Consider the following 24,468-nt stretch of genomic DNA (forward strand, 5'->3'; position numbering starts at 1 on the left):
TTTCAATAACTCAGCTACCACTAACTCCATACATGACCACAATAACAATACAATAATGTGAACGAAATCCTAGATAGTTTCCAGTCTCTATGATATTATTCATTGTGAGGCTAACCTTTTTATATAATGTAGGTTACAAAGACCTGTTGATTTTATCTCAAAATATATCTCCCATATATCCCCTACTTTCCTTTTCTGTGACCAACATTCTGATTCAAGCCTGAATTAATTCTCAAATACACTGTAGTAATAGATCTGAAATGGTCTTCTTATGTCCAGGCATTCCTATTCCAATATCATTAGTGTTCATTTAATAGAAATGTAATATTCTTAATGAAGTGCTTTGATCCAAGTGCTGTCCCTCTCGTATACCTTCACTGGCTAACTAACTGGCTAACTAACTACTAACTACCAAATAGAATACGAATTTGCCCTGACATGCACGATGTTCCCTTTTATTCTCTTTCAAAATTATTTATTTTAATCTGAACTTAAGAAATAAAACAAGCATTTTCATAATATAGAAGAATTGGGGGGAATGATTGTACATGAAAGTGCAAATCTATTATGTACAAGTTGCTATTCCTTTTAAATATATAATAAACTTTCTTCCCCCCCCCTTTTTTTCTTCCTTCCTTGCCTGCCCAAGAGATGATTACCATTACACACAAAAATTGATATAGACATGGATATATGGATGTGTGTGTATGTGTGTAAAATAATTCTATACACATTTTTATTTATCAGTTCATTTTCTGGATGCAGACAGTATTTTCCTTCATCTGTCCTTTCTAGCTAATTTGGGTATTTGTAGCAGTCAAAATGATTTAGTCACTCAAAGTTGTTCTTAAAACAGTATTGTTTTTACTGAATACAACATTCTCTTGGTACTGCTCATTTTGCTCTTCATTATTTTGTGCAAGGATATCCATGTTTTTTCTAAGATCATTGAGCTTATCATTTCTTAAAGCCCAGTAATGATCCAACACAATCATATACTACAACTGGTTCAACCCTTCCCCAATTGACAAGCATCCCTACAATTTCCAGTTCTTTGCCAACACAAAGAGAGCTACTATAAGTGTTTTAAAACATATAAGTTCTTTTCCTTTTTCCTAATCGTCTTGGGAAGCAGACCTTGCTGGTTCTAAGAGTATAGGCAGTTTAATGACTCACTGGGCATAATTCCAGATTGCTCTCCAAAATGGTTGGAGCTGTTTACAATTACATCAATGTTAAATTAGTGTCCCAATTTTTCCACAACCCCTTCAACATTTTTCCTTGTCTCCATGTAACGACCAGTGGGGTGGGACATTTCGTTGCCTTTTGTCTGAGTGCTTCTCAGCACTAAGGCAATCAAGTGCCTTTGAATCTTGCCTTTGTTTCAATCAAATCTTTAATTGAATCTGGAGTCTTTGATAACCAGCTTAAGTCATAGGAAAGCTTAGGTCACATGGATTTGAGTCACATGGTTGTTTCAGCAATCTGCTAGCAGCTGCTGAAGGGGTCTGTAAAACCAACAACAACCAGCACACGGAATGCTGAAAGCCCAGAATCTTTTGATCTGCTTTACTAAGGAAAGTAACATTAAGGGGTTAACAATCTCAGTTTAATCAAACATGCAAATATCATTCACTTAGTTCAGGAGGAAAAGCTAGCTCCCTGAAAGTCAGAGCAAATACAAACAAATTACAAATATCAACAGACAGACCTCGTCTGATTCAAATCTCAATGCATAGTTACCAGAGTTTAACAAAGTCTGAACATCCGGGTTTACAAGCTGGAGGGCTCTTAACTACAGCTGCCCAGAGTCTCCACATCAGCACCCCGACAAGGGTGAGAGCCCTAAGCAAATAGCTCTGTTCTCTCTTTTTTATGCACTCTTTAGCCATCATCAAACCTCATCTGAGTGACCAGAACTTAAGCTCTTACTATTGGCTCTAGTCTCGGCAGCTCCCCTTAGGACCCTGGGGGCTTCACACTCACATGGGCTTAGCACCTAGTAGCTAGGGGTTTTGGGCCTACTTGGGAGTAAAGATATAATCAGACCTCCGTTCATTGGCCCCACCCAGAACCCCTCCTTAGGTACCAATGCAATAGTTGTGAAGCCCACTGACCCTAAAGAAGTGTATATATACTCAGAGGTTAGCATTTTGCTGGGGGCTCACTCACCAGAAGAGTGTCATGTGATTTAACCAGACAAGACTCTATGTAGCCGTTAAGGAGCCCCCTGGCTTTGAAAAACCCAGATGTTGGTGCTTCTCTCTCTGCTAACTATGTATGTATTGCTATGGACAGATAGTTACAAGCCCTGTCTTCTGATTTGTGTTATTTTGCTGTGTTTATATAATTTCTGCTTGTAATTTCTGTTTGTGTTTTCTCTTAGAAAATCAGATCAAAGAACCTGTGTTAGGAGCCCTCATGGGTGCTGGTATTACTGGCCTTATACCTCCACAGCAGTTGCTTGTACCATTGTTGTTATACCCCTTCAATCATTTTAGCCAATGTGATAGGTATAAAACAATATCTCAAAATTGTTTTAATTTGCATTTCGGTAATCAATAATGATTTAGAGTATGTTTTCATATGACTATAAATTGTTTTGAATTCTTTATTGGAAAACTGCCTGTTCATATCTTTTGAACCTTTTGTTGATTGGGGAATGACTTGCATTCTTAGAGATTTTGCAAAGCTTTTTATAAATTTAAGTATGATACTTTTTTATCTGAGGAAAAACCTAATTTTTGTTTTCCTTCCTTTCCTTCCTTCCATTGATTTTATTTATACAAAAAACCTCTTAATTTAATGAAATTGAAATTATCAGCTTTACACAGCGCACTGCTCCCTATCTCTTGTTTACTCATAAAATTTTCACCTATCCATGAGGCTGATAGATAAAATATTCCATGTTCCTCAAAATTTTCTTGTAATATCTCTCTTTGTATGTAGGTAATGTGTTCATGCTGACATTATCTTGGTAAATGACATAAATATTGGTCTATGCCCAATTTCTCTCATATTGCTTTCCAGTTCCCCCAATAATATTTACCAAATAACTAATCATTCCAAAATATAAAGTCCTTACACTTGTAAAATACAAAGTCACTATGTTTGTTAATATACATTTTATGTCTATTTTGTTCCATTGATTTGCCTTTCTATTTCTTAGACAGTAGCAGATAGTTTTGATAATTATTGCATTATAATATAGTTTAAGAACAGGTGCTACTACTAATCCTCTTTCTTTTACAGGTTTTCAATTAGCTCTATAGATATTCTTGACTTTTGTTTTTCCAAATAAATTTTGTTTCTTTTCCTAATTCAATAATTTTTTGGCAATTTAATTGGAATGGCATTGAATGTACAAATTAGTTTAGGTAAAATTGTCATTTTTATTATATTGTCCCTGCCTATACATGAACAATTAATATTTCTCCAATTATTTAAATCTGATTTTATTTGTATAATAATTTTCTTATAATTTTGTTCCTAGGTTTGTTTTGGCAGGTGACCTTCTAGGATATTGTAAACTGCCCAGAGGTATTTTGAATGGAATATGTTTTGCTCTTTCTGCATCTATTGTTTTCTTTGTGATATATAGGAATACTGATGATTTATGTGGATTTATTTTTTATCCTGCTACAATGCTAAAATCATTAATTATTTCAACTGACTTTTTAGTTGAATCTTTGGGAATTTCTGAGTATATATTATCATGTCAACAATGAGATAGTTTTATCTCATTCTCTATTCTGATTCCTTATATTTCATTTTTTTCTATTCTAATTGTTATTGTTAGTATTTCCAATACAATATTGAATAATATTGTTGACAATGGACATCCTTCTTTCAAATCTGATCTTACTGGGAAGATTTCTAACTTAGCCCCATTACAAGTAATGGTTGCTGATGATTTGAGGTAAATGCTTTTTTATCCATTTAAAGAAACATCCATTTATACCTATACTTTCTAAGTTTTTTAATAGAAATGAGTGTTGTACTTTAACAAAAGCTTTTTCTGCATCTATTTATATAATTGTGTGATTTTTGATGCTTTTATAATTGATATGATGAATTATGTCAATAGTTTTCTGTATATTAAACCATCTTTCTCTTCCTGATATAAATCCTACTTTGTAATAAAATTTAATCTTTGTAATATATTGTTGGAATCTTTTATCTTGTTTTTTATTTAGAATTTTTTGCATTTGTATTCATTAATGAAATTGGTCCATAATTTTCTCTCTTTGTTTTTACTCTTCCTGTTTTAGGTATTAGTATCATATTTGTTTCATAAAATGAATTTATTAGGATTCTTTCTTTGTCGATTATTCCAAATAATTTGCTTAATATTGGAATTAGTTGGTGTTTAAATTTTTGATAGAATTCACTTGTAAACCCATCTAGTCCTGCCACTTTTTCTTAGGAAGCTCATTTGTGGAATGTTTGATTTCTTTTTTTTAAATAAGTCTATTTAGATATTTTATTTCCTCATCTGCTAATCAAGCTAATTTATATTTTTGTAAATATTCTTCCTTTTCACCTAAATTGTTAAATTTATCAGCATACAATTGGGTAAAAAAACTCATTAGAATTGCTTTAATTTCATATTCATTAGTGGTATATTCACCCTTTTCATTTTTTAATGTGTGTGATTTGTTTTCTTCTTCTTCTTCTTTGTCTTCTTCTTCTTTGTCTTCTTTCTCTCTCTCTCTCTCTCTCTCTCTCTCTCTCTCTCTCTCTCTCTCTCTCTCTTTCTCTCTCTACATACACACACATGCGCGCGCACACACACACACACACACACACACACACATTTATATGTATTTGTATTCCCTTCAACTACCTTAATACTGAGAATGGTCTCATGGGTTACAAATATCATTTTTCCATGTGGGAATGTAAACAAAACAGTTCAACTTTAGTAATTGCCTTATGATTTCTCTTTCTTATTTACCTGTTCATGCTTCTCTTGATTCTTGCATTTGAAAGTCAAATCAGAGCCAAGGTGGTGGCTGGAAAGCAGGGACTTGCTTGAGCTCTCCCCCAGGTCCCTCCAAACACCTGTAAAAATGGCTCTGAACAAATTCTAGCACTGCAGAACCCACAAAATAGCAGAGGGAAGCAGGGCTCCAGCCCAGGAAAGCCTGGATCGTCACTGGGAAGGATCTATTGCACAGAGCTGGGAGCGGAGCAGAGCACAGCCCAGTATGGGTCATGCCAGGACCAGCCAGACTGGGAGCCAGGCAGAACAGGCTGTAGGGTGCTGAATCACAGAGCTGCGGCAGTTACCAGACTTCTCAACCCACAAATGCCAAAGACAACATAGAAGGTTATTTTAAGAACTTCTAGATAGGAGCAAAAGGAGTGTGCAGTCTGCCCTAGCCCCAAGGGAGCAGAAGTGGTACAGCTCTGGGGCTGCTTCCAGAGCCCCAGCTGTAGTTACTTCCTGCCCCAGGCCCACTCTGTTGGAGGAATTAAGCAGCATATCCTAGCTGGAGGGCAGAACCTGCTTGGACCTGGATCATGGTCTGGGCTGGCAGTTCTTCGGGGAGGAGAAGCACTGGTGTGGCAGAGCTTGCTTTGTAGAAATTGCTCTGAAAACAACAGCAGAGCCTCTCAAGCTTGGGACAAAGTACTCTCTACTCTACGAGCAGTCATACCCTGACTAAAAACTCAAGGGTCAAGTACTTGGCTGGGAACATGGCCAGGCAAGGAAAATGGACTCAGATTCAGACTCAGACTTTGGAATCTTTCTTTAGTGACAAAGAAGACCAAAACATACAGCCAGAAGAAGTCAACAAAGTCAAAGAGCCTACATCAAAAGACTCTAAGAAAAATATAAATTGCTCTCAGGCCAAGGAAGAGTTCAAAAAGGATTTGGAAAAGCAAATAAGAGAAGTAGAGGAAAAATTGGGAAGAGAAATGAGAGTGATGCAAGAAAATCATGAACAACAAGTCAATGACTTGCTAAAGGAGACCCAAAAAATACTGAAGAAAATAACGCCTTAAAAATTAGACTAATTCAAATGGCAAAAGAGCTCCAAAAACACATCGAGGAAAAGAATGCCTTGAAAGGCAGAATTACCCAAATGGAAAAGGAGATCCAAAAGACCACTGAAGACAATACTACCTTAAAAATTAGATTAGAGAAAGTGGAACCTAGTGACTTTATGAGAAATCAAGATATTACAAAACAGAATCAAAGAAATGAAAAAATGGAAGACAATGTGAAATATCTCATTGGAAAAACCACTGCCCTGGAAAATAGATCTAGGAGAGATAATTTAAAAATGATTGGACTACCTGAAAGCCATGATCAGAAAAACAGCCTAAACATCATCTTTAAAGAAATTATCAAGGAAAACTGGCCTGATATTCTAGAGCGAGAGAGAAAATAGAAATTAAAAGAATCCACTGATTGCCTCCTGAAAAATATCCCAAAAACAAATCCTCTAGGCATATTGTTGCCAAATTCCAGAAGTCCCAGGTCAAGGAGAAAAGACTGAAAGCAGCCAAAAAGAAACAGATTGAGGACTGTGGAAACACAATCAGGCTAACACAAGATGTATTGGCTTCCACATTAAGAGATCAAAGGTCTTGGGATATGATATTCCAGAGGTTAAAGGAGTTAGGATTCAAACCAAGAATCACCTACCCAGTAAAACTGAGTATAATGTTCCAAGGCAAAATATGGATTTTCAATAAAATAAAGGACTTTCAAGCTTTCTCAGTGAAAAGACCAGAGCTGAATCGAAAACTTGACTTTCAAACACAAGAATCAAGGGAAGCATGAAAAGGTAAACAAGAAAGAGAAATCATAAGGGACTTACTAAAGTTGAATTGTTTTACTTACATTCCTACATGGAAAGATGATGTTTGTAATTCATGAGATCTTTCTCAGTATTAGTGTAGTTGAAGGGAATATACATATGTATAGAAAGAGGGAACAGGGTGAGTTGAATATGAAGGAATGATATGTAAAAAAATAAAATCAAATGAAGGGATGAGAGAGGAATATATTGAGAGAGGGAGAAAGGGAGAGATAGAATGGGGAAAATTATCTCACATAAAAGTGGCAAGAAAAAGAGGTTCAATGGAAGGGAAGAGGGGGCAGGTGAGGGGGAATGAGTGAATCTTGCTCTCATCAGATTTGATTTGAGGAGGGAATAACATACACACTCAATTGGGTATCTTATCCCACATGAAAATGGGGGAAGGGAATAAGAAAGGGGGGACAGTAGAAGGGAGGGCAGATGGGGGAAGAACTAATCAAAAGCAAACACTTTTGAAAAGGGACAGGGTCAAGGGAGAAAATTGAAGAAAGGTGGACAGGATAGGATGGAGGGAAATATAGTCTTTCACAACATCACTATTTATGGGAGTGTTTTGCATAATGATACAAGTGTGACCTCTGTTGAATTGCTTGCCTCCTTAGGGAGAGTGTGTGGGGAGAGAAAAGGGGAAAGAATTTGGAACTCAAAGTTTTAAAAGCAGATGCTGACAAAAAAGCTGTTTTTGCATGCAACTTGGAAATAAGATATACCGGCAATGGGGCATAGAAATCTATCTTGCCCTAGAAGAAAGTAAGTGGAAAAGGGATGGGAGGGAGGGGGAGTGGGGTGACAGAAGGGATGGCTGACTGGGGAATGGGGCAATCAGAATATATGCCATCCTGGATTGCGGGGGAGGGTAGAAATGGGGAGAAAATTTGTAACTCAAAACATTGTGGAAATCAATGCTGAAAACTAAAATGCTATATAATAAAGTATGGAAAGTTGAATCTATTCAACTCTGGTTTTTTCATCAATAATGCTTGAAAGTCCTCTATTTCATTGAAAATCCATATTTTGCCCTGAAGTATTATACTCAGTTTTGCTAGGTTCGTGATTCTTGGTTTTAATTCTAGCTCCTTTGACCTCTGGCATATCATATTCCAAGCCCTTCAAACTCTTACTCTAGAAGCTGCTAGATCTTGTGTTATCCTGATTGTGTTTCAACAATACCAGCAATATTTTCTCCTTCACCTGGGAACTCTAGAATTTGGCTACAATATTCCTAGGAGTTTTCTTTTTGGGATCTTTTTTTAAGAGGTTATCAGTGGATTCTTTCAATTTCTAATTTACCCTCTGGTTCTAGAATATCAGGGAAGTTTTCCTTGATAATTTTTTGAAAGATGATGTCTTGGCTCTTTTTTTGATCATGGCTTTCAGGTAGTCCAATAATTTTTAAATTATCTCCCCTGGATCTGTTCTCCAGGTCAGTGGTTTTTCCAATAAGATATTTCACATTGTCTTCCATTTTTTCATTCTTTTGGTTCTGTTTTATAATTTTTTGATCTCTCATAAAGTTACTAGCTTCCACTTGCTCCATTCTAACTTTTAAGGCATTATTTGCTTCAGTGGTCTTTTGGACCTCCTTTTCAATTTGACTAATTCTGCCTTTCAAGGCATTCTTCTCCTCATTGGCTTTTTGGATCTCTTTTGCCATTGGGGTTAGTCTATTTTAAGGTGTTATTTTCTTTAGTATTTTTGGGGGTCTCCTTTAGCAAGTCATTGACTTGTTTTCATGATTTTCTTGTATCACTTTCATTTCTCTTCACAGTTTTTCCTCTACTTCTCTTACTTGCTTTTCCAAATCCTTTTTGAGCTCTTCCATGTCCTGAGACCAATTCATATTTTTCTTGGAGTCTTTTGATGTAGTCTCTTACACTTTGTTGAGTCCTTCTGGCTATGTTTTCATCTTCTTTGTCACCAAAGAAAGATTCTATAGTATGAGTCCTTTCACACTACCTGCTCATTTTCCCAGCCAATTACTTGACTTTTGAGCTCTTTGTCAGGGTATAACTGCTTCCAGAGTGGAGATTGCTTTGTCCTGATCTTCAGGAGTTTTGTGCTGCTGCTGTCAGAGTTACTTCTATTCTGAGGTGGTATTATACTTCTCTCCACGCCTGTGCTCTGGTCTGTGAGTACTGGCATCCCTTTCTGCCTTGTAACTACCAGGAGGACTCCCTCTCCACAGTCACCACAAGCTCTGTCACACCAGTGTTCCTTCTCCCCCACGGACTGCCAACCACAACTGCGACCCTGATCCAAGCAGGGCAAAGTGAGAGAATACTGCCTTAGCACTGGTAAAGAGATCCCTGCATTCCCACTCTGATTAGCAGTTTCATCCCCCCTCCCCCCTCCCGCCACTGTCTGTGGACCTGTAGCTCCAGAAGCAGCCACCACGATTGCAGCCGCAGCCACCTCCACCACCCTGGGGCTGGGGCCGGGCTGTGTACTTCTCTCACCCAGATCCAATAGTTTTCCCACTGACTTGCTACTTTGTCTTTGGCATTTGTGGGTTGAGAAGTCTAGAAAATGACACAGATCAGTGATTGAGGGCCCTGAGGCTTGTTCCACCCAGCCTACTCTGGCCTGGTTTCTTCTGGTGTGGCCCAAGCTGGGCTGTGCTCTCTTCCCAGTATGGTGTGATACACACTTCCCAGTGACCATCCAGGCCATCTTGGGCTGGAGATTTATTTTTCTCTGCCATTTCATGGGTTCTGTAGCTCTAGAATTTGTTTAGTCATTTTTACAGGTGTTTGGAGGCATTTGTTGGAGAATTCAAGTGAGTCCTTGATTTCCAGATGCCATCTTGGCTGAGCATCTCCAATTAATTTTTAATCTCTGTTTCTGTGGTCCCTTATTAAATATAATTTTATTGCATTGTGTACTGAAAAGGATACTTTTTAATATTTTTGCTTAAGCTATAAATTTTTTAGGTACCAATATATAATTAGTTTTTGTAATGGTACTATGAACCACTTAGAAAAAAGGTATATTGCTATCTATTTCCATTCACTTCTCCAGATATCTATCATATCTAGCTTATTTTAAAATCCCTTGACTTGCTTCTTATTTACATTTAGTTAGATTTATCTAGTTTTGAGAGGGGAAGATTAAGTCCCTTACTATTATAGTACTACTATCTATCTCCATCTGTAATTCATTTAACTTTTAAAAAAAATTAGCTGCTATACTATTTGGTTTATATAGGTTCATTGATATTGCTTCATTGTCTATGGTACCTTTTATCAAAATGTTTCTTTTAAATCTTATGTTTTTGTTTTTTATTTTATGTTTTAACAACATGATTCTGAGAAGGGTATCCATCATCTCCACCAGATCTTCAGAGAGGTCCTTGACAAGATAAAAGTTAAGAATCTCTGATCTAGAGGGAGTTCCTCACATGGAATTGTAATGTTAATGTGATTGAAGATTTTCCCCACCCATTAATAGTCCTCAAGTGTAGCCCATTAAGAGAAGCTTCATTAGGGGAGACTTGTTTTGAAGGAAAGCCCCCACCCTTTGCTAATTTCTAGTTAGGAACTGGATCATAAGGGTTGTAATGCCCTCTGGCTCTGAAAAGTATATACATAATCTGAGGTGAGGTTTTGCTTTGGTGCTCACTCATTGGAAGAATGTCCCTGTGATTTGGCCAGATGAGATTCTGGGTAGCCATTAAGGAGCCCCCTGGCTTTGAAAATCCAGATATTGATGCTTCTCTCTCTGGTAACTATGTATGTATAATGTTGGGCAGACAGTTAGAAGCCCTGTCTGTCAGTCTTTATTACTCTGCTTGTAATTTCTGTATTTTCTCTGAAGTTCAGCGTGCTGACTTTTTCCCTGAACTAAGTGAATGATATATATGTTCAATTAAAGTAGGATTGTTGACCCCATTAAAGTTGCTGTCCATTTCTGTTTTTATGGTTGAGTTTTCCCCGTTCACATTCAAAGTTATAATGACTATTTGTGAATTTCCTAAGTATGTGGCCTTCCTAAATATTAATCCAATCTCCTTTTACTGTTTTTCACATTACACATCATTTATTCTAAGTTCTAGCCCAAGTAGACAGGTTTCCAGATATAATATCATCTCCTTCTGGATCTGATCACACATACATGCTACTTTCATTGCTTGGAAAGGATCTCTTCTTATCTCACCAGGTTAAAATTTTTGTTTATTTTAAGGCTTCATATACTATCTCTCTTTATCAATGACATATCTACATATCTTCAGGCAAATTCATTGCTGATATTATTGGTCTTACACCTTCACAGGAGCTATAAGTAGCATTGTTGTTACAGGAATAAATAAAAAGTTCAGAAAAATATCACATTATGATCATATGAGTACATGTGTTATTCCAACAGGTAAGAAAATCTTCTTGTGGTAAGGGATCATAGTATTTCTCATATTGATATTCCCAATCCATAGTATGTTGCCAAGAAAGTGTTGGGATTGGAACCACAAAATCTCAGAGTTGGAAAGGATAATTTAGAATATGTAATCTAAATGCTACATGAAGAAGAATCTCTCTATAGCATTCTCAAACAAATGATCATCCAGAATTTGATAGATAACATTTATTCAGCAAGAACCTACTACCTTTCAAAGTTGTTCATTCTACTTTTAGATATCTTATTATTATAACTTTTATTTTTCTTTCCTTCCTTCCTTCCTTTTTTTCTCCATTCTTTTCTTTTTTCTTTCCTTTTTTTCTCTGTCCTTACACACACACACACACACACACACACACACACACACACACACACACACACACACACACACGTATATGACAATATTTGACTAAATCTGTGATTTCATTGGTATAGAGTTCCCACTGAGAAACTTCTTCCACCAATGCAGACTGACACCTCTCTGTGATTTATAGGTTTAGCCACCTCCCTGGGGCATTAAAAAGTTAAGTGACTTGCCCAGGATTTTACAACCAATGTATGTCATAGGCAGGAGTTGAACTCAGATCTTTTTGAGTCCAAGTCCAGCTCTTAATCCATTGCAAGAGGATCATCTGTGTCTTTCTGTCTCTGTTTTTTTTGTCTCTCTGTCCCTGTCTCTTTCTGTCTGTATATCTGTTTCTGTGTCTGTCTCTCTCTTTGTGTCTCTGCCTCTGTCTCCTCTCTGTCTCTCTCTGTCTCTGTCTCTCTGTCTCTGTCTCTCTGTCTCTGTCTCTCTCTCTGTCTCTCTCTCTCTCTCAATTACATATCTACATATCTTCAGGCAACTTCATTGTTTTCTTTTTGCTGTCCCATCTTTCTTCCCAGCCTTAATGAGGGACAGTGAAATGGCAGGCATGTGAGCAGTGGCCTTACAGAAATATAAGAAGGCAAATGTGTTATGCTATGCAGATGATCTCTTTTCGTACTTGACAAAAGAAAAATGAGAATGCTGACAAAATCAGTTTGTGTGGGCTCCTTCAAAAAGATTCTACAGGTCAGGCACAATTCCAACACTCTTCCATATAAGTCAGCGCTGTCAATGAAGATATAGTTCAGCAAAGTGTCAAAGCACCCGTCTGTAGTTCTGGCTCTTTATTTTTATGCTGACACAAGAAATGTGAGCAGAATGAGTTGGAGGCTTGATTCTGACAATAGTTTGTAATTAAAAGTAGCTTACTAATAACTCAGGAGCATAGTTTAGTTTTTTTTGTTTGTTTTTTGGCTTTGTACCAGCTCACAATATGCCTAAAGAATGAGATATGCTATCCTGTCAATACCTAAACATCAATATAAGAATTTTAAGTTCAACTCAACAATCATTTATTAAACACCTACTATGAGCAAGGTCCTGTGTTTTTTATGGGGAGATGAGTGCAAAAATGAAAAATGTTGCTTCTGTCAAGATAATTTGAGGAGGGCACTAAAAACCAAGATGATTAGGAAAAGACAGTATAGGAGGTAGAATCAAAGATGAACCTTGAAGGAAACCAAGGAACCTAAGAAGTAGAAGTGAGGAGGGAATGCATGCTATTTATGGATGCATCGAGTGTAAAGATACAGAAGTAAGGGATGGATTGTAATTTGCAATCATTGATGGATTAATTAAAGGGAAATTACAATCTCTACAGCTAAACAAGTGAAATAGTTTGATAGTTTTATAGGCTTGTTCACAAAATGATGGCCATGTTTTCTGGGACATACTCTGAAGGATGATAAAAAATGAAATATCTTAAAGAATATTCTAGAATTGAGCTAATCAATGTCTTTCGATGCTAGGCTCAAAAATTTGTATTTTATCCAGAGGAAGCAATTGCTAATGGAATTTTAGAGCAAGAGTATGATGAAATCTTATCAATTCTGACTTTAGTGAGAAATTTTAGTAGATTTGTGGAGGATGGATTGGAGAGAAAAAACTGGAGGAAAGGAAAGAATGTAGGAGTTTATTTTTTGTGGATTTGGTGACAGATGATTAGGGAGTGAATTATGGCAGTGGCTGTATGACTGAAGAGAAGGGTCAGATACTGTACTGTGGAGACGTTGATGATAATCTAGTAAAAGAGACTAAGAGAGAGTTATCAGTCAGGTTGAAGAAAACTAGGAGAAAGCAGTGGTATAGTAGTCAAGGAAAGATAAATGTATCTAGAAAGCCAGAGTACTCAGTAGTGTCAAAGGCTATGAAGAAATCAAGAGGCTAGTGTCTGAGGAATGATTTTGAAGTTAGCAATTAAAAATCATTGGAAACTTTGTAAAGGGATATTTTTCAGCTGAACATTGTGATTGGAAACCAGAAAATATGAAGTTCATTGGAGGAAGGGAAATTGAGGTAAGAAAGATAGATTACCTTTTTTAGAAATTTTGCTGTAGAAAAAGAGACCATTGGTGATAGTGTGAGGAGCCTTCAAGATCCAGTGAACATTTACTAAGGATGAGGTAGATATCTGGACAAGTTTGTAGGCATGTAAAAAGGAGCCAGAGTATAAGGGTAGATTGAAGATAAGAAAAAATGAGGGAATGATAAAGAAAGTATGAAACTGGAGAAACTGAAGGATTATGGAGTCAAAAGCTCTAGTAGAGTGATTGATCTTGGCAAGGAGAAACACCAGGATTTAGAGCAAATGAGGAGAGAATGGGTTTGGGGAGCGGGGGTTGCTAGATAATGAAGAGGTATCTTGATGAGTGGACTAGGTTAGAATAAGTGGGAAGAGATAGCTCATGATTGACGGCTTCAGTTTTCTTAGTGAAGTAGGTGGCGAGGTCCTTGGCTAAGACATGGAAGAGAAAATATTTGGAAAAGCCACTATTTGGTCATGATAAAGAGTCAAAGAAGAATAAAATGTTTCCTGTTAAAAGGTAAGGGCCTAGATGAGATTAAATCAATAAATTTATAGTGGAATTAATGGGCATGATTGAAGGACTTTCTGTAGCAATATTAAGCAGCATTCAAAATAGAATCAGAGAAAATAGATGGTAGGGGTAATATCATTTGGGGTTTGGCAAGGAATAACTGTTGACAAGTCAAGTGAGAACTTATCCAGAAGGAGAGGATAATCTATTTTTGAACTATTCTTCATTGTAAAGGACTGTGATAGCAAGGGGAACAGGCATCTTCCAGTGGCCAGAATGCCTTGTGCTCCAGTGAAGCTGCAGAAAAATGCAGAAACAACCCAACCAGGTCTCAGAACACACCAGCACTAGGACCTCAGCTCAGCACCAGGTAAGCTGGCAGAGCCCTATGACCTTCAGCAGCAGCATCCACCCCCAACCCACTTCCTCAGTGAAGCACCAGACACTGTTATCTTCAGTGGAACTCAAGGCAACACCTGTGCAGCACCAGGTAAGCAGCTAGGGCCTGAAGTCCCTGGCACAAGAAGGCTGAGGCAATGCCCCTTCCACCCTCATAGCAAGAGCTCAAATTTAAAAGAAAGGAAAAAGGACAAAAAAATAAGTGAAAAGCAACAACATAATCTGACCATAGAAAAATATTATGGTGGCAGGGAAGATCAAGACAAATTCAGAAGAGGACAATATCATCAAAATACCTATGGGCAAAACCCCAAAGAAAAATAGGAAGTGCTCTCAAGCCCAGAAAGAACTTATGGAAGAGCTCAAAAAGGAGCTTTAAAATCATATAATAGATAGAAAAAGAGGTAAAAAAAATTTGGAAAAGAAATGAGTGTAATGGAAGAGAATTATGAAAAAAGAGTCAACAGATTAGAAAAAAAACAGCTGCCTAAAAAATAGAATTGGACAAATCAAAAAGGAAGTACAAAAGGCTAACTGAGGAAAACAACTCTTTAAAAGTTAGAACTGGGCAAGGGAAAGCTAATGACTCTAAGACATCAAGAATTAATCAAACAAATTCAAAGGAATGGGAAAAATCGAAGAAAACGTAAATTACCTCATGAGAAAAACAACTGACCTGGAAAATAGATTCAGGAGAGACAATTTTAGTATCATCAGACTAAATGAAAGTCACAATCAAAAAGAGAACCTGGACAGCATCTTTCAAGAAATTATCAAGGACTACTTCCCTGATATCCTGGTACGAGAGGGCAAAATAGTCATTGAAAGAACACACTGATCACCTTAGGAAGGAGATCTCAAAATAAAAACTCCAAGGAACATTATAGCCAAATTACATAATTATCAGGTCAAAGAAAAAATAGTGCAAATGGCCAGAAAGAAACAATTCAAATATTGGTGAAGTAAAATCAGGATTACATGGGATTTAGCACCTGGAATATTAAAGGATTGAAATTCATGGAACATGATATTCTGGAAGGCAAATGGTCTAGGACTACAACCAAGAATCACCTACCTGGCAAAACTGAATGTAATTCTTCAAGCAAAAAAATGGTTGTTCAAGGAAATAGAATAATTTCAAGCTATCATAAAGAGAAGACCAGAACTGAATGAAAAAAGAGTTAATCACTATTATCAACACCCCAGAGAAGTCTAAAAAGGGAAAAGAAAACTTAAGGGATTCAATGAAACTAATCTGTGTACATTCTTACATGGGCACTTGTCTAATAGTACAGTTAGAAGGAATATACCTAAACCAAGGATATGGGTATAAGGTAAATTGGAAGGAATGACATAAAAAATACTTAAGGAATGAGAAAGAGGAGTACATTGAGTGCAGAAGGAAGGGAGAGGTAGAATGGGAGTAAATTGTTTCACACAAAAAGGTGTAAAAAACCTATTAGAGTGGTGGTGGAAATGGGAGGGTGGATGATGGGCATCACTTGAACCTTACTTTCATATGCATTGGTTCAAAGAGAGAATAATATACAAATCAGTTGAATATAGAAATCTATCTTATGCTATAGGAAAGTAGGAGGGGAGGAGATTAAGTAAAGGGGGGAGGACTGACAGAAGAGAGGACAGACTGGGGGAGGCAGTAGAAAGAGATAAAAATATTGTCAAGGAGGAAAAGTGCAAAAGAAGAGAGCGGATAAGCAGGAGTAAAATTAGAATGGAGAGAAACACACATTTAGTAATCAGAACTGTGAATGTGAATGGGATGAACTTTCCCTTAAAGTGGAAGTGGATAGCAGAGTGGATCAAATACCAAAATTCTATAATATGCTGTTTATAAGAAACACACTTGAAACAAAGACACACACAGAGAGAGACAGAGAGAGAGAGAGAGAGAGAGAGAGAGAGAGAGAGAGAGAGAGAGAGAGAGAGAGAGAGAGAGAAGGTAAGGGGCTGGAGCAGAATCTATTATGCTTTAGCTGAAGTTTAAAAAAAAGCAGGGATAGTAATCCTGATTTCAGACAAAGCAACAGCAAAAAATAGACCAAATTAAAGATAAGGAGATCATAAAGGACACTATAACTTGCTAAAAGTTACCATAAGCAACAAAATAATATCAATGCTAAAAATTTATGTACCAAGTGGTATAGCATCCAAATTCTTAAAGGAGAAGGTAAGCAAGTCACAGGTTCATGATCAAACAAGAGATAGAGAGCATTACAAAAGGTAAAATAGTATTTTGATTATATTAAATTGAAAAGCTTTTGCACAAACAAAACCAATGCAACCAAGATTAGAAGGAAAGCAGAAACCTGGGAAACAATCTTTACAGCAACTGTCTTTGATAAAGGCCTCCTTTCTTAAATATGTAGAGAACTGAGTCATATTTATTATTGATAAATGGTCAAAGAAAATGAACAGGCAGTTTTCAGATGAAAAAGTCAAAGCTAACTATAAGCATATGAGGTAGTGGTCCAAATCACTTTCGATTATAGAAATGCAAATCAAAACAACTCTGAGGTACCATATCACACTTATCAGATTGTCTAACAAGACAAAAAAAGGGGGAAAAATGATAAATGTTGGAGAGGATGTGGGGAAATCAGGATACTAATACACTGTTGGTGGAGTTGTGAGTTGATCTAACCATTCTGAAAAGCAATTTGAACTATGCCCAAAGGGCAACCAAACTGTGCATACCCTTTGATCCAACAATACCACTACTATGTCTGAATCTCAGAGATCATAAAAGGGCGGGAAGGACCTACATATGCAAAAACATTTATAGGAGCCCTTTTTTGTGGTGGCAAAACATTGGAAATTGAGGGAATGCCCATTAATTAGGGAATTGTTGAAAAAGCTGTGGTATATCAATGTAATGGAATACTATGGTGCAATAAGAAATGATGAACATAGAGATTTCAGAAAAACCTGGAAAGGCTTGTATGAGCTGATGCAAAGTGGAATGAGCAAAACTCAGAAAACATTGTACACAGTATCAGTAACATTATGTGATAACCAACCATGAATGTTCAGCTCTTCTCAGCAACACAATGATCCAAGATAAGGACTCGTGAAGAAAAGTGTTATACACATCCAGATAAAGAACTAATTGACTCTTCATGCAGACTGAAGCATTCCATTTTCACTCATTCTTTTTTTGTGTTTTTTTTCTTTTGATCTGTTCATTCTTTCACAAGTGTGACTAATATGGATATATGTTTTATATGATAGTACAAGTATAACATATCAAATTGCCTGCCATTTTAGACAGAGAAAAGGGGAGGGAGAGGAGGGAGAAAAATTTGGAACTCACAATCTTGTCAAAATGAATATTAAAAACTGTCTTGATGTGTAATCGGGAAAAAGTAAAATACTATTTAATTTTTTAAAAGGCTGTATGATGTGATTTTATAATTAAGATAAATTGATTGTAGCAGGGTGAAAAAGCACTTTTTTGGTGGGAAGAGTCAAACAAGTACAAAATTAAGTCTATATTCCCACAGGTAGATAGATGGAAATACAGGTTTAGAACTTAAGAGAAGGGTAAAATTGGAGATAAAAATGTGAGAGTTATATGTACGGCATTGCTAAGTGTGTGTGTGTGTGTGTGTGTGTGTGTGTGTGTGTGTGTGTGCGTGTGTGTGTGTGCATGTGTGTATGTGAACACACCAATTTTGAGATTAGATTTATCAAGTTAAGAGAGGGGGAGGTTGGGGTCCCCCACTCTTATAGTTTTGCTGTCTATTTCTTCCTGTAACTCCCTTAACCTCTCCTCGAAGAATTTGCATGCTATACCACTTGGTGTATATTTATTAAATAATCGTATTGCTTCATTGTTTATGGTGCCTTTTAGCAGGATATAGTGTCCTTCCTTATCTCTTTTAATTAGATCTTTCTTTGCTTTTGCTTTGCCTGAGATTAGGATTGCTACTCTTGTTTTTTGTTTTGTTTTGTTTTGTTTTTACTTCAGCTGAGGCACAGTATATTCTACTCCTGCCTTTTACCTTTACCCTGTGTGTATCCCCCTGTTTCAGAACTGTTTCTTGTAAACAGCATACTGTAGGATTATGGTTTTTAATCCATTCTGCTATCCACTTCCATTTTATGGGAGAGTTCATCCTGTTCACATTCACTGTCTATGATTACTATCTGTGTCTTTCTCTCCATACTATTTCCCCCCTGTTTATGCCTTTATTTTACCCTTCTCCCTTCCACTCCTCAACAGAGTTTTGCTTTTGACTACCGCCTTCCTCAGTTTATCCTCCCTCTTGATTCCCCTCCCTTATCTTACCTTTTTCCCCTTGCTACTTCTTTCCTCCCTTCTGACCATCCCCCAGCTTTTCTTTCCCCTTTCCCCTCCTACAGCCTGTAGGACAAGTTTGATCTCTACACTTATCAGGGTATGTTATTCCCTTCTTGAACCAAATCTGATGAGTGTAAAGCTCAAATACTGCTCTTCTCCCTCCCTTCTTTCCCTCTACTATAATATGTTTTTGTGCCTCTTCATGTGATGTAATTTACGTTTTTCTACTACCTCCTTACCTCTTCTCCTAGAACCATCCCTTTATATCTCTTAATTATATTTCAATCATTATATCAGTTATTTTATACTGACACCCACAGTCTATCTATATCCCTTTCAATTGTCATAATATTACTGTCCTATTCTCAAGATTAACATACATATAAAATATATATAAAACAAAATAATCCTATATAAGGATGTAACTAATTTGCCTTATTGATTAACAAGGGTTTTTTCACCCCACTTACCTTTTCATGTCTCTCTTGAGTTTTGTATTTGAAGATCAAATTTTCCATTGAGCTCTGGCCTTTTCATCAGGAAGGTCTGGAATTCCTTTATTTCATTGAATGTCCATCTCCTTGCCTGAAAAATTATGCTCAATTTTGCTGGGTAGTTGGTCTTTTGTTGTAGTCCAAGCTCCTTTGCCTTTTGGAATATCACATTCCAATTTCTTCTGTCATTTAATGTAGAAACTGAAAGGTCCAGCAAGATCCTGACTGCAGTTCCATGATATTTGAATTGTTTTTCTAGCTGCTTGCAATATTTTCTCCTTGACCTGGAATTTGACTATAATATTTCTTGGAGTTTTCAATTTGGGATGAACACACTCATTTTGAATTGTACTGTGATTTCATCAGTATAAGAAATTCTCTGTTGTGGCACTTCCTCTACAGATTTAGGTTGGCTCTAAGTGTACTTCTTCCTGATTATTCTCTTCTCTTCTCTTCTCTTCTCTTCTCTTCTCTTCTCTTCTCTTCTCTTCTCTTCTCTTCTCTTCTCTTCTCTTCTCTTCTCTTCTCTTCTCTTCTCTTCTCTTCCCTTCCCTTCCCTTCCCTTCCCTTCCCTTCTCTTCTCTTCTCTTCTCCTCTCCTCTCTCCTCTCCCCTCCCCTCCTTGCCTCCCTTTTCCTCTCCTCTCCTTTCAATTTTCTGTCTCCCTTTATCTCAGTGAGGTGATGTACTGAACAGAGTACTGAATATAGAGTCAGGAATAGTTCAATTCGAATCCTCCCTCAGACACTTATTAGCTATGTGACATTCTGGGCAAGCTACTTAACCTCTCTAAGCCTCCACTTCCTTATCTATAAACTGTGAGCAATAATTGTAACTATCTCACAAGATTTTATTTAAAGCCCTTTGTAAACATTAAAGCACCACATAAGTGACATCTCTTGTTATTAAACAAATAATATACTTTTGAAGGGTCAAAAGACTATTATATTTCAGAACTGAGATCCAAGCTCATAATGCCAAGGTCAGCATTCTTTCCACTGTATCACACTGACTCATAGCAGAGAGACAAGAACAGAACAGAATCTTATCCCAATCTTTTTGTTTTACAGTAGCACTCTAGAAGTGTTGGACAGTTTACAATTCTCACACATTATAGTTGCCAGACTTCTGTATTTCTAAAATGTGTAGCATCTTGCATCCTGATCCAGATGACATTTCTGCTACACTCTCCTGCCCTTCACTGACACTGGCAAAGGATTCAAGGAATGCAGGAGGAGGCATGACTAAGGTCATGTAACACTGTTTATTTTAAAATATTCATTAAAAACAGATATGTAGTTATTAATGCTTGTAAAACATTTTAAAGATGGGATCTCATTTGAAATTCATAATAATTCTGTGAGATAAAAATTAGAGATACTATCATCCCCATTTTATAGGCAGAGAAATTGGAGGCTGAGTAATTTGCATGTGCCCATACAGCTAAAAGGCATAATTTTAATGAAGTCTTTCTGACTCCAAGTCTAGAACCCTATCCGTGATTCCATCCTGCCTTACTATATTTAGAAACCAAGTAATACCTGTGCCATATCAAGTGTGTGTCTGAATCTATGCTCAGATTAGCCATCCTATAGTCACTTGAACAAAGTCTTACAATATACTCTTTAATATTTTGCATTATTCTAGCTACTACCAAAGTTAAAAATGTATTTTTTGGTATTGGCATACGTCATAGGATTTGGAAGTAGAAAGTACCCTAAATAGCATCTAGTTTAATCCAATAACATTTTTTTAATTTATGGAATAAAGCAAGCATTTTCATAACATAGTACAATTAAAAGATGGTTGTACACGAAATTGTAAATCTATCATGCACAGCTTGCTATTTCTTTGAAATATACAATGGCCCCTCTCTGTCTCCCCTGCTCTGCAGGCAGCTCTTCAGCTTTGCCCCTCACCCACTGAGAATGTACACCTGTGCCAAGTTCATCTCTACCCCTACCCTTGTGAGGAGCAGCTCTCAGATGCTGAGTAGACCATTAACTGCAGTGGTAGTGAAATGGCCAGAGGTTCAGACAGATGAGAACCTCAGCATTTTGGCAGCATCAGGTCCCTTGACCTCACTTGTCCCCAGATGTGGATTCCAAACTAGCACTGTTTCAAGGGACATTGACACAGCAGCCAAGTTCATTGGGGCTGGGGCTGCCACTGTGGGGGTGGCTGGCTCTGGAGCTGGGATTGGGACTGTGTTTGGAAGTCTTATCATCAGTTATGCCAGGAACCCTTCACTGAAGCAACAGCTCTTTTCCTATGCCATCATGGGCTTTGCCCTGTCTGAGGCCGTGGGGCTCTTTTGCCTGATGGTGGCCTTCCTCATCCTCTTCGCCATGTGATGGAGCCATTTCTATTCCCCAACGTTTCTGAATGTTCCTCCTCGTCCTGGTCCTTCCATGTCTCTTTCAGCCTGTATATACCTCCCCCTCCATCTTACCAAGCAACCCTGGGAGATGCCATGGGCTCAGGTTTTGACAGAGGGAAAACAAATAAATACTGAATTAATAAGCTGTTAAGAAATAAAATAAAATAAAATATACAACGAAAAATTATCATGCAAATTTTTTCTTCCCTCCCCCACCCTAACCATTAGATACAAATAGATGTATATCTATGAGTGTGTGTATATGTATGTATATGTATGTGTGTATGTATATGTAATATATATATGAATGGATGTGTGTATATAAATACATATATATGTATATGCATGTGTGTCTCTGTGTCTGTGAAATTTATTCTATACATATTTCTATTTATCAGTTCTTTCTCTGGATGCAGATAGCATCTTTCTTCATATGCCCTTTATAGTTAATTTGAATATTAATAAGCAAAAGAGTTTATTCACTCAAAATTGTTCTTAAAACTATATTGCTGTTACTGTATACAATGTTCTCTTGGTTCTTCTCATTTCACTGTTCAATCTAATAACTTCAGAAATTAAATATAAAACAAGACAAAACAAAAGTCCAGAGAGGTTATCATTTTCACAGCATCAGATAGGTAATTAAACAGATTTCATTTCAAGATTAGATCTACTAGATCCAAATGCAATCACCTTCTAAACACACTATGACATATCTTGTTATTAGATTGGCGTTAAGCTAAGTAATTTTCAAGGTCATATAGTTTTTACAGTTTTGAATAAAGACTAGACACTACATCTGTTTTTCTGTATCAGTAATTATTTACTACATTGTATCCTAAAACAATTAGGAATGGCACCTATTCCATCAGTCAGAACTCCAAGGCTGGGTGTTTAGAGAACATCGAGTATTTTAAGTTATTGCCAACCAGCTGCTTAACTTGTAATACTACTTAACTTCAAATTTTAGTTACACAGTCAAGTTGTTTATCTGACATAAAGGAAACAATTTCATTAAAAATTAGTTCGAACAACAACAAAACGTCTTCATCTTCTTCTCTCAAGTTCTCAGGGGCCAAGAAAATTATTTTTTATTATTGGCTATAACTAGAGGTTACTTTCTTATTTGGCACCCTTTAATCTATTAAAAGCTGTGCTTCCTTCTGAGATAGTTATTTTTTTTTCCATATGAATTATATTGCTTCTTGATGCTCATGGTTTCCCTGTCAAATTTCCATCCCGAGTGGCATTATCATTTGTCCTTCAGATTCCATTTCACTTTGGGGTTTAGTCAACTTAACATCTTGTTTCTTTCCTCCACTTCTTGCACACTGGAATAACATGTTCCTGTGTCAACAGAATTATCTGTACCAGAAGCATCCAGTTCTATTGGTGTCCTCCTCACTCATACTTGTTCCAACTGTTCCTTTAAATTATAATCCTAAGAGTGTTGAAATAATCTTTCCTGAAATTATCTCCTGCATCTTGTATTTCTTGTTATTCTTCTCTGTTGTCAGATAAATGGAATCATGTTTTCATAAACACCCAGATGTTGATATACCATGAATTTCTTCCTGTTTGTTAGAACTGCAAATCAAGAAGATGATGCAGCTGCACTGTGTGTATGTCTATGTTCCCTATCTTATATCATTCTTGCATATGTAAGCATATGTGAACCTCCATTACCTCCCCACTACTTTCAGTAGAAATTCAAATTCCTTAATTTGTCATTCAAAGACTTCAACAAACTTGACTTGAAGAACTATCCAATGTTTTAATTCAATATCCATTTATTTCGTCTCTACTTCAATGCAAGACATTCTTATTGAAACTAGGTAAGATACAAACCTTGTTTTCTTCTTCTACTTCACAGATACCCTGAATTCTAACATTTTAGAAAGGACATTGATAATCTGGAGTACCCAAAATAGGATAAGGAGAATGGTGAAGGGCCTTGAGATCATGCCATGTGACAAGTTGTTGAAGGAAATGAGGATCTTTAACCTTGACAAGACTTCAAAGGAACAATGATAGATATATTCTACTAATTTAAAGATTATAAAAAAGAGGGATTATATTTGTTCTACCTGTCTGCAGAGACAAGGGATAGTGAATAAAAGGCACAAAAAGGAAGACTTAGGCTGAATGTGTCAAAATTGCCTCATCCATGTTACCTCAAAGAGCAAAGGATAGTCTTGGGAGTTAGTGAGTTCTTCCTCATGGGAGTCATCATGTGGAAGCTGGAGAACCATTTACTGAGGGTGCTGTTGAGGGGATTCTTATGGAGTTATGGTGTGCATGAGATGATTTTGAATTCTCTCCCCACTCTGATATTTTGCAGTGATATGAAAGAGGTATTTAATAAATGCTTATAATTGCTAAGATCTTGAATCAATGCCAGATCTCACCATAAAGGTTTGACCCAGGAGGAATTTTCATAATGGAGCTGAATACAATGTGAATTTGGCATAGAAATATTTGGGTAACAGACTGATTAGGAAACAATAGAGGTTGTGGCTGTCCAAGCTTCCCTGTTAATTTCTGGTTCATTTAATGAGATTTATTATGATTGCTTTCCAGTAAAAATGGCAGTAATTAAATCTTCAAAAGAGAGCCATCGGCCTTTTACACAGAGTTGTAAGTTGGTAAAAACAGAAAGGAAACAAAGTGAAAGAACAATGATTTATCAAACTAAACTAATTTGCTGGTAACTATTTTACCTTCTGTTGTGTTCAAGTGAGAAGAT

At 36.8% G+C, this 24,468-nt stretch overlaps 1 protein-coding gene across 1 annotated transcript; it reads left to right on the forward strand.

Annotated features, from left to right (window-relative positions):
- The first annotated feature begins 21,255 nt into the window (after positions 1-21,255).
- On the forward strand, positions 21,256-21,759 carry LOC118832899 (ATP synthase F(0) complex subunit C2, mitochondrial-like). Its single transcript, XM_036740295.1, has one exon. The coding sequence runs from the start codon at positions 21,271-21,273 to the stop codon at positions 21,694-21,696; it is 426 nt and encodes a 141-aa protein (XP_036596190.1). The 5' UTR covers positions 21,256-21,270; the 3' UTR covers positions 21,697-21,759.
- Positions 21,760-24,468: the final 2,709 nt, after the last annotated feature.

Source organism: Trichosurus vulpecula, chromosome 1 (assembly GCF_011100635.1).
Source record: "Trichosurus vulpecula isolate mTriVul1 chromosome 1, mTriVul1.pri, whole genome shotgun sequence".
NCBI classification, from domain to species: Eukaryota; Metazoa; Chordata; class Mammalia; order Diprotodontia; family Phalangeridae; genus Trichosurus; species Trichosurus vulpecula.

Coding starts and splice junctions, on each gene's coding strand:
- LOC118832899 (XM_036740295.1), top strand. CDS start 21,271: ATGTACACCTGTGCCAAGTTCATCTCTACCCCTACCCTTGTGAGGAGC.